Source organism: Giraffa tippelskirchi, chromosome 9, assembly GCF_054371585.1.
Source record: "Giraffa tippelskirchi isolate mGirTip1 chromosome 9, T2T-mGirTip1v1.2.pri, whole genome shotgun sequence".
Classification (NCBI taxonomy): domain Eukaryota; kingdom Metazoa; phylum Chordata; class Mammalia; order Artiodactyla; family Giraffidae; genus Giraffa; species Giraffa tippelskirchi.
The window spans coordinates 72,328,488-72,338,604 of record NC_137283.1 but is presented as its reverse complement, the minus strand read 5'-3'; the positions used below and the strand labels follow the sequence as shown (position 1 = coordinate 72,338,604).

General features: G+C 45.9%; 1 protein-coding gene across 1 annotated transcript in view; it reads left to right on the top strand.

The window, feature by feature from the left end:
- Positions 1–1,955: 1,955 nt before the first annotated feature.
- The window catches only part of RIMS1 (regulating synaptic membrane exocytosis 1), a 599,905-nt gene continuing 591,743 nt past the window's right edge, over positions 1,956–10,117 (top strand). The window contains exons 1-2 of the mRNA XM_081526161.1: positions 1,956–2,037; positions 2,552–2,746. Coding sequence (XP_081382287.1) covers positions 2,021–2,037; positions 2,552–2,746 — 212 coding nt within the window. The 5' untranslated portion in view covers positions 1,956–2,020. The remainder of the gene's footprint in view (positions 2,038–2,551; positions 2,747–10,117) is intronic.

Sequence of the window (10,117 nt, the reverse complement as noted above, 5' to 3'; positions counted from 1 at the left end):
CCCCTACCTTCAAGAACTTCATTTAACTAGTTCTAATGTCTACTGAGGGTTTCTCATTCCTTTATTGACATCTTAGAAGAATTTTAAAAACTTGATTTTCCGCCTTGTGAGGACATGGTCCTTGTTGTATCTTCACATTGACCAGCAGAGATGCAGGCATCAGACAGAATGAATGTGTCACCTACATTTCTCCTCCCCTTTGAACATCAATCATCGAGAGATGGCCTAAAACATCCCTTGCAAGAAGAAAGAAAAAAAGGGGACTAGAAAGTATTAGGCACACAGCTAGATGCTCCAAAAATGCCTTCTCATTTAACATCCCTCTTCTATTTTGAGGTGAATATCTTTACTCCTCTTTCAAGGGGAAGAAACAGAGATCCAAAGAGGATGATGGATTTGCCAAGATCATGAAATTATTGATAGAGTCAGAATTCAAACTCATATAGTTTTCCCTCCTGAACATATGCTGGTCTAAGGGAAATAAGGCTAATTTTTTTAAATGAAGAAAAGATGCTGATTAGAGTGTTTTCATCAATTGCTTAATTAGAGGAAAGGGGAAATCTGGCTAGGCAATAGCAGTTAAAAAAAAGGAGTGAAAATTTTAGGACTATGTGTTTATTTCAGTGACATCCTCATAACCAACATGGCTACCAAAAAGCCAGGCCAAATGTTAAGTGGTGCAAATAAAAACAATGATTACAGAGCAAGCATCAGGCACTGTTCTTGGTTCTTCCTGTGTGTTCTTGATTTCACTATTCAGGAAGGCAAGTGAAAACCCACCAGAATGTCCCAAGACAAGTGACAAAAATGACCAGATTTTGAAATGATGATACAAGATTGTTGGTTGGAGAGACTGAGAAGGTTTACTGTGGAGAAAATTGAAGGTGATATGATGGGCATCTCAAGGAACTGAGAGATTTTCGGGTAGAAGGGAAATGTAGACATAGGGATAAAATTAAGGGGCAGTGAAACTTCGGTTACTGAGATTATTCAAACGGATGTGTCCAGATAGAAACACCACCACCCTTCATTCATTCATCAACTGATTAAACTCCTAAAATTTTTAAACTTGAATATTTTAGGGTTTTTAAGCACTTATAAATGTCATCATCCTTATCTTCTTTATTAAAAAAGTTAGGCTTGGAGGGAAAATTAAAAAAAAAAACCCAACAAACTAGATCCCTTTCAGAACTATAAAAAGAATTGGACAGGAGAGAAACGTATCAAATTTTCCCAACACCATTGCTAAGAGAAATTGTTGTTTAATTTGAACTCTTCTCAATATTAATTTTTTTAAATAAATGTATTGACAAAATTCAGTCTCAGGTATCGAAAGCCAATAACATCAACAGTTTTGAAAGGATTGTCTATTTTTGCCTTTATCAGCAAGGGGAGCTCATCCTTAATGCTAATCACTGGGCCAAGCATTGAGCAGAAGCTTCTCACAGTAGGCTGTGGTGGAGTGGTTTTCTTATCTGGGATCCGTATTTCTTGAGAAGTACCTACAGAGGCTAAGAAGTGAATGCATGATGATAGCGAGCATCATTAGAGGAATTAGAGTAGATAATCCATTTGCCAACAGCAGAGAAGTGCAGTTATGTGATAAGATGGACTATCCAGAGCTCAAAACGACAAATTAAAGATTTGCCGTGGTGTGGTGCCTCTGGAGGGGGATTTCAGATACGTTGCACAGCAAGACCGCAGAGGGTGGGTCAAGGAAGACTGGAAGACCCAGAAAACCCAGGCTGTTGTGTGTGTGTGTGTGGGGGGGTGTATCTAAATTATCTTTAAAAACCACATCGTTGTGGCTATGAACACTTGGCCAGTACATGTGAAAGATACGGTGGAAGGGAGGAAATGCATGCCGAGGCTGTTCCGTCCTATTCAGAACACCATGGGTGTTCTGATAATACTAATGATCCACGAAAAACATGGGGAGCGGGGATGATGACGATTAAGGCAAACTGTGGAGACACAGGGCTGGCCAGGATGGCAGAGACGGGGGAGCGGGAGAGGCAGGATGAGTCACGGGCCGAGGTACCTGGGCTGGAGCGCGGCGGTGCTCACGCTGGCCAGGGGCGGGGGTAGGGGGCGCGCGGGCCGGGGCCCGGGAGTGGGCGGGTGGGCGCCGTGGGCGGAGCGGCTCGGGGCCGAGCGGCTGGCGGCGGTGTCTGCGAGCTCAGCAGCATCACCGGAGCCGAGCCGCGGAGACTCCGCCTAAGTGCCACCCAAACTCTCCTCCCGCACCGCGGACGCACGGAGGCGGTCGAGCCGGAGCATCCTCTCCGAGCCCCGAACATCCTCGGCCCCGTGCGCTCCCGCCCCCGCCCGGGAAGGCTGGGCTGCGGGAGGCGGCCGGGCGCCCGCACCTCGCCAGGGCCACCAAAACAAAGGCGGCCGCCTCCGGGGCTGGGTGCTGGCGGAGGACCATGACAGCCCGGGCTCGCGCGCTGCCGGGTCCCGCCGCCGCCGGGAGGGCGCCGCGGTGAGCCTAGCAGGGACGGGGCCGCCGCCGGGCGTGGATCCGAAGGTGCGCTCTCGCTGAACCCAGGCCATCGAGGAGGGCGGGCCAGGCCGCGAAGATGTCCTCGGCCGTGGGGCCCCGGGGTCCCCGCCCGCCCACCGTGCCTCCCCCGATGCCCGAGCTGCCCGACCTGAGCCACCTGACCGAGGAGGAGAGGAACATCATCCTGGCGGTGATGGACCGGCAGAAGGAGGAAGAGGAGAAGGAAGAAGCCATGCTCAAGTAAGCCAGCCGGCCGGGCCCGCCGAGCCTCCCTCCCGCGGGCCGTTCCCCGCTGCCGCCCGGTCCTCCCGGCTGGGGGTGGGGGCGGGGCGGGCCGGGTGCTGGGTGCGGGCGGAGGCGCCTGCCTGGGGGCCCGGGGACCGAGAGGCCGGGGCAAGGAGGCGGGTGGGGGGCGCGGGACAGGTGTCAGGCGAGGATGTGCTGAGCTCTGAGCCCTGAGCCGAGGAACCCGGGGAGCCGATGGCTGGGGACCGAGGTGCAGGAGAGGACTGGTTGCGCGGGGGCCACCCGGGGGTGGAATGTGCGGAAGCTCAGAAGAGCAGATGCCGCCCGAGTGGAAGGAAGGGGCCCAGGAGCCGGAGCAGAGGAGGGGCAGGGGCTGAACAGGCAGGAAGGCGAGGTGGGGAAGAGCTGCCAGAATAGCTCTTCTTGTCTTGGAGTTGTTGAGCAGGTTGGGGTTACCCCAGCCAAGGGTGCCAGCATTGATGCAAGAAAGATGCTTATTTTGAGTGTTCATTTTGCTACTCATTCATCTCGCAGCCCGAGGTTGGGTGTTTTTTTTTTTTTTTTTTAGGCAGTTGCCATCTTTGGTAACCTGCCTCCCCAGCTTCTATTTAACCTTTGATTCAGGGTCTGCTACACAGAAGACCCGTGTGAAGACATTTTCTTCCCCACATATAATGCCATTGGCAATGCAAAGTTTTTAACAATGGAAGAAGCTGATGGGCACCCTGGCCTGAATAAAATACAGGTTCCTCCTTACTGGTTTCCAAGGGAGTGCCAGGGCCTGCTTCTTCCTGGTTCAAGTCTTACAATAGAGGACTGAATCTTTGCACACATCTGCCCTTCTTTAAATCCCATCAACTCTGCAAGGGGATCTCTATCCAGTGCCCCTTTTAGCTGGGTTTGGGGAGGGGACGGACTGGTGGCTGGCGATGTAGGCATGGGTGACCCTGTCCTGCCACCTGCCTTAGTCTCAGGCCAACCCGCTCTCGGGGTGCTGGCCTTCCTGCACCTGATGAGTGGACTTGAGGGGACTTCCCCTAGAGGGTTCTCCCAGTATCTGGCAAAGTTTTCAACTTGGCAGTGAGGGGCTTCAGAGCCCTGATGGAGACAAGCTCCTTGGAGCCCCAAGTTAAGGCCAGAAGTGTGTCCGGGGGTGGCAGATTTGTGTGAAAAGCCAAAAGGGAGCCTGTTGCATCTGGAGTTAGTGAGAGAAGGAGGGATGGCAAAAGGGTGATACCCACCGGAGCTCAGGGCTGCCGGGGGCCTCTCCCCCGCCCACCCCCAGGCCGGCCTCCAAAAGAGAAGATGCTGCCACAGGAGGGGAGGTTTCCTCCTTCTGCCTGGGTGCAGCAGAGGCTGGCAGGAGACAGCTGGAGGGAGCTGTGTCCCTGACCTGCCGGGTCTCCACCAGCACGACTGCAGCCCGTATGGGGGAGGGGGCGTTGAGGACAGATGTTGGGGCCGATCACAGCTCACAGGGAGAAATCAGCCATCCCTGCCCTTTTATGGTAGACTCCGAGGGGAGCCATTAGCTCGGAAGGCCAGAGTTTGTCTGGTTCTATGAAGAGCAGCAGGTTTCTAAATTCCCTGTCCCTTCTTATCCAAAAAAAAAAAAACAACAAAGACTTTAAGCCTCCAGGCTTGAGGGAGGCAGAACCTGGTTAATCTGCTGCCTGTCCCTGGTGGACCGTCCCTGGCGCTGCAGGCTTCCCCTCTTCTGAGACTGGAAGTAATGCATGGTGTCTGCTGGTGCTGCTGTCTGTCTGTCTGGTTGTCAGTCCGTCTGTCCTCCCCGGCCGCCGCCCCTGCCACCTGTCCCAGGCATCTCTTCTGCGGTCAGGACGCACAGTTTGGCTCCCATTTCTTTTGGTGTTGACTGCACACACCAGGTGGACGGAGGCCTCCAGCCGCCGGTGGAAAACATGGGAGGCTGCCTGACGGGCCCGACCTGGAAGGGAGGTGCAGGGCACGCGGGTGGGCGTCACGCCTCTTCATTGGCTGTCTCAGGGTTGGCAGAGAGTGAGGGATTCTAGTGGGGAGGGTGCATCCTGGTAGTGATCAGATCCTACCGGCTTCTGTGGACAAATAAAAATGAAAGATGCTGTCCAACTGCTCACGTGGAAAGCATCGTTCCCGCTGCTGTGCCCGCGACTGCTCTCCCGCACACAGCGCTCCTTCATTGCAAAGATTCACAAAACATGACAGGATGTGATGCTGTCACACCACAGCTTCTGTAACCCCGGGGCCTGGGCACTAATTCTGTCAATCAGCCTAATGTATTGGCCTTCCTTGCCCTGGCAGATTGGGCATGCTTTGGAATCCCAGTTTGCTGCGATGTAAGTCTGCCCTGTTATCCTTAGTGGAACAGAGCTGTACTTTTTTTCTAGAGGGCACTTTATGTCTTAGAAACAGGATCCTTAGGGGGTATTCAGATGACACACCTATGTGGGAACTTAATGACACACAGTCATGGCCCTTTCTAAACTTTGCATAAAGATAGATTGGAAAAAAGCAGGAGGCTTTTCACAAGGTTTTGAAATAACTGTTAAATCAGAGATAAGTTTTTGTGATTATGTGTGGTCATCATAGCACATATCTAAGAAATTGCTCTCACAACAGGTCCTACAAAGCTAAACTCCTGGTAAAAGAACATTTAGACTTAAAGTTCATTTTAGTCATTACTGTAGAGTCATCCCCTTGGGCTCCCTACCTACCATGTGTACTTGCTGTTCACAATTTGTAAAATCAGATGTCAGCAGAGAGAAGAGAGAAAACTGATGGGTGAATATGCCAAAGAAATGTTATATAATATCAATTACAATATATTCATATGGTCTCATCAGCCTTGATTTTATATTGCTGCTTGAATTTGGTCTTGATAATGTCTTTAAATTTTTATAAATAGAAAAGAATAATTAAGCTAATTTCACCTTAAGATGTCAGAAAAGAAATTCTTTGAAATTTATAAATACTTTGTCATAAAAATAATTCATTTTGTTGGCAAGGTGCACTAGTTTTAGACACCATTGCCATTTAGTAATTACTAGATATAGTTGACTCCTGCAAATAATTTCTAATGATTTGGTTTATTTCCTTGAAAATAGAAGGTCTTTCTTAATCTTAGGGTTTCAAGGTGTGTTGGTGTGGGTGTAACTATGTGTTCTAGAAGTTTTTTGGAACCTAACTTCCTCAATGAATACTCCTTGAGGTAACTGTCGCCAGATACCAAGAGCCAATATATTACATGGGTTGAAAACTGTGTTATCCTGGGACCTAAATCAAAGAAGATCTCATTAGATCTAAAATCTTATTCCCTTTTTATAAAAGCTTCATAGAAAAAAGAGCTACAGAGTAGCAAGACAAGAGAAAAAAATATATAGAAGCAGAAAGTGAAAGCGATGGTTGGAGGCAGGGAACTGAGAATTGTGTCAGAATATTTAATAGAACTATTAACATTTATTGAGCATTTACCTCACATTGGCCATTATCCTAAGTGGTTATTGAAGCAAATGCCAAAGAGTTGAACTGTGTTCAAGTTCAATATGTGTGTATTTGGATTCTCCCAAAGAGCTTGTGTAGAAGGTAAGTTGGGTCATGTCATCCACAGACCCTCATCCTGCCCTTAGAGGGTTCCTGTGGTACTTTGAACTGCCTCACAAAACATAGCCCAAATGGGTCCAGACCTTTTATGCTATGTCCAAGCACAGTCCCCACATGCCACCCTGCCCTTCTGCCAAGAAGAAGAAGCCTGTATTTCATCCACCTCTTCTTTAAATTGGTGTCTGTTCATCCTTCAGTGTCAGAGAGGGAGTTTGGCAGAAGGTTAGGCTGATTCAGAGGATGAGCTTCTGATTATAGGAGAACCAGGAGTTTCACCCACACTCTTAATAGGGTCTCCCAGTGGAGTGAGGGCAAGGGAATTATCTCCAATTTGAAGGTTATAAAAAGCATAATGGAAAGTCCATTAAAGTTGGATCTGAGCATTTGGGGGTTCAGGTTTTAGTTCTGCCACTTAGAGTGTATAAATGTGGGCAAGAAAATTCAGTTGGGATTCTAGGAGGTTCTGTCTTTCTTACGAATCCTGCAATTCATGGTGTGAATTGATTTATAAAGGATATTGACTTTGGACTTCTCCATCTCTCTTAACAGGGAACCTCGCACCCACTAACTCTTCAAACCTCCATAATGCTTACTTCCTTTGTGAGAGGAGAGACAAAGGAGGGGGTGGGTAGAACCCTTGTACCTTCAGCTTTTTTTCCTCCTTTTCCTCCTCCAACCAATTATAATATTGTGACTCAAAATTCATCCAGCAGTCTCAATTGGCAACTGGGAAATGAAGGAATGGTGGCAGAGGGCATCTGGAGTGCAGTGAGAACAGAGTCCCCAAGAAGACAGACATCAGGTTTTCATGGACATTTGTATAGATTTTCGTATATTATACCCCAGAATGCTTTCTCATGTTCCTGAGGCAGGGATGCATAGGGGAAAAATAAATATTAATTTGAGAATGCTGCTAAAGCACGAGCAGGTGTCTGCCTGGCCCAAGGTGCTGTGTTAAGTAGAAAAGTCTGGGGAATAAAATGTACCCTTTCACCCAGAGTCTAGTCTCCCTCACACCCCTAATTGGATAGGGTTAAATTTAGGAAAGGTTGTCCCTAAATTATTGTAGTTTTCTGGTTCAACAAAAACTTATCTTAGTAAATATACATACCTAGTACTAGGTCCCAAAATGCTCCTGGATAAAATTCAGAAAAGAGAAGCCTAATAAAATGAAAGTGAAACATTATCAAAGAGAAAAGAGGGTAAGAAAGATAACACTTAGTTCACATTTTTGCCAACCTGTCTTGCCTCTCCTTTACCTCTGAGTATTCTCTCTTAACCAGAAGTGAGAGGCACCACTGCTAAAGTAAATAGATTCTTAAATCTGCAATAGAATGTGGAAACCAGTGTGGTCTGCAGGTGCCCCTGCTGACTTGAATAGAAACACAGCATCTTGGGAGTGTTGCCTGCTCAACTGGTTAGATGAGAAGAAAGGTTTGAGTTCAACCTGTGCAGAAAGAGTCAGCTTCCTGCAAAGATATCGAATAGCAATGTCTTCAATAATATTATTGCCCTCCAACATCTGTAATATGCTGATGAGATTACTGTACCATGGATTGTAAAGCCCGTTGTATTGCATTTCATTTATCTTTATGGACTGTTTTATATTTTTAAGCAGCTTTCTGCAAGTTGTCCTATGATAGGAGCTGGATATTTTAGAACTTGTCCTGGGAGTTGAATTAAGTTGGCCTGAGGCATATAACAATGAAAGTAATAGAACACAGAACCCACATACATGGACTCCAAATCTTTAGTGTTCTTAAAAGTCTTTTCAAAACTGCATCAAGCTATGGGTATCAGGGTTAGTTTCCCTCTTCTGTTGGGGAAGGAACTTAACATTTGGTCATTTGGCTGCATACCTTACATATTTTACTCTGCCCCACGCTCATCTCCTGAAAGGGCTATCCTGTGAGTATTCTATTATTACTAGTTTCTGTTAGTGAAATTCCCAGAACTAACTTGGTTCCTTCCAAACCCTTGCCTTATGACATTTGATCCTGGATCCAGAAAATAAACCTAAAACGAGCAAAAAGATGTCATGTAAACAGTGGCATTTTCCAACCTTTTCTGAGGACTCCAGTCATGCTCCAGGCTCTGGATCTGGCCAACCTCATGTGCATCTGGGTTCTCTGATCTGGCTCATTTGCTCACAGAATTCTCTAATCCTTTTGCACTTTTCCACCGTGAGATTCTCTCTTCTCTCTACTATTGTTATAAATTTTATGTGTTAGGTAGCTTATTTCTAACAAGATATCATGTGATAATAAACTCACCAATAAGACCGTCTTGTCTGGTGTAAGGGTTGGGTCAGGCATTGGGCTGTTGGGTAGAGTAAAGAGAAAATTTTTGCTTTAGCCGGATGTCGACTAGTTCCTACCACTTAAAAACTGCCATGGCCAGAAAGGAAGGTGAGCATCAGAGAGTGAGACAAGGCAGTGGACTACATTCAGCTCTTAACATTGTCATATTCTACAGATGTAAACATCGATAAGTTAACTCATCTGTGCCCTGATTTCTGCCTGTGTAAAGTCGAATTGCTAATGTCTACCCTTCTAACTTACAAGGCTTTAACATGATGATACAGGCACCCTTAAACTTCCAACTGCTGTACCAAGAAAGGTGGCATTATTAACTTCACTCTGTAAAACTACAGAAGATTCCCAGGAGTGTCTTTTCCTGTGATGGCTGCAGCTACTAAAGGTCCTGCTGAGATGGGTCCTTGTGGAAGAATCCATCCATCGTATTGTGCTAGCTGAGTGGTGTGACCAGGGCTGCAGCCTCCAGGGTGCGAATTTGGCAAAGAGATTGAAGGTAAAATGAGTCCAGGGTTTGACCTGAGGTTATTTTTGCCTTCATTCCATTCTTCTTTCTTTCTCATTAAATAGCTCATAAATGTCTTTGCAGGAAAAGCAATGTGGACAAAATGATAAAGTTTGAAATGACTAAAAGGCAACCCTAATTCAAAAATGAGAGGAGAAATTAGCTTAGGGTCATTCCACCATCTTTTGCTAGAAAAAAATTGGAGAAACAGACTGATGATTTTAGTGTCACCAGATTTAATTAATTATTCACTGTAAATTAGCAGAATATGGGGCAATATACTTGCTAAGCAGAAGTTCCTGTTTCATATCAGTTAAATGTTGGGTACAGAATAGATTTAAATATGGTATGTGTTGAAGAACTTTTTAAGATTCTGTGGTGGATGTCTTGGGTTTTCTGTATTTATTTTCTTACACTTTTACATCAGGCGTATGTACATTTATTATGATCTAAGTAAGTGTTCTGTGGATGATTACAGGGGAATATATTGCAGAATTGACATTAACTTTTAAAAATTTGTTTTGGTGAAGTACAATGTTGTGTTAGTTTTTGTTGTAGAGCAAAATGATATATTTATATATATCAGTAACAGCAACGTTATTTATATATATATATATTTTTTTATTCTTTTCCATTATGGTTAATTATAGGATATTGTATAGTTCCCTTTGCTGTACAGTAGGACCTTATTGTCCATCCATACTGTATATAATCCTATATATAGTAGTTTGCATATGCTAATCCCAGACTCCCAATCCATCCCTCTCCCGCCCCCCTGACCCATGGCAACCACAAATCTGTTCGCTGTGTCTGTGAGTGTGTCTGCATCTTGTAGATATGTTCATTTGTGTTGGATTTCAGATTTCACATATGAGTGATACCATATGGTATTTCTCTTTCTCTTCGTGATTTACTTAACTTTGTCTGATAAACTCTAAGCCCATC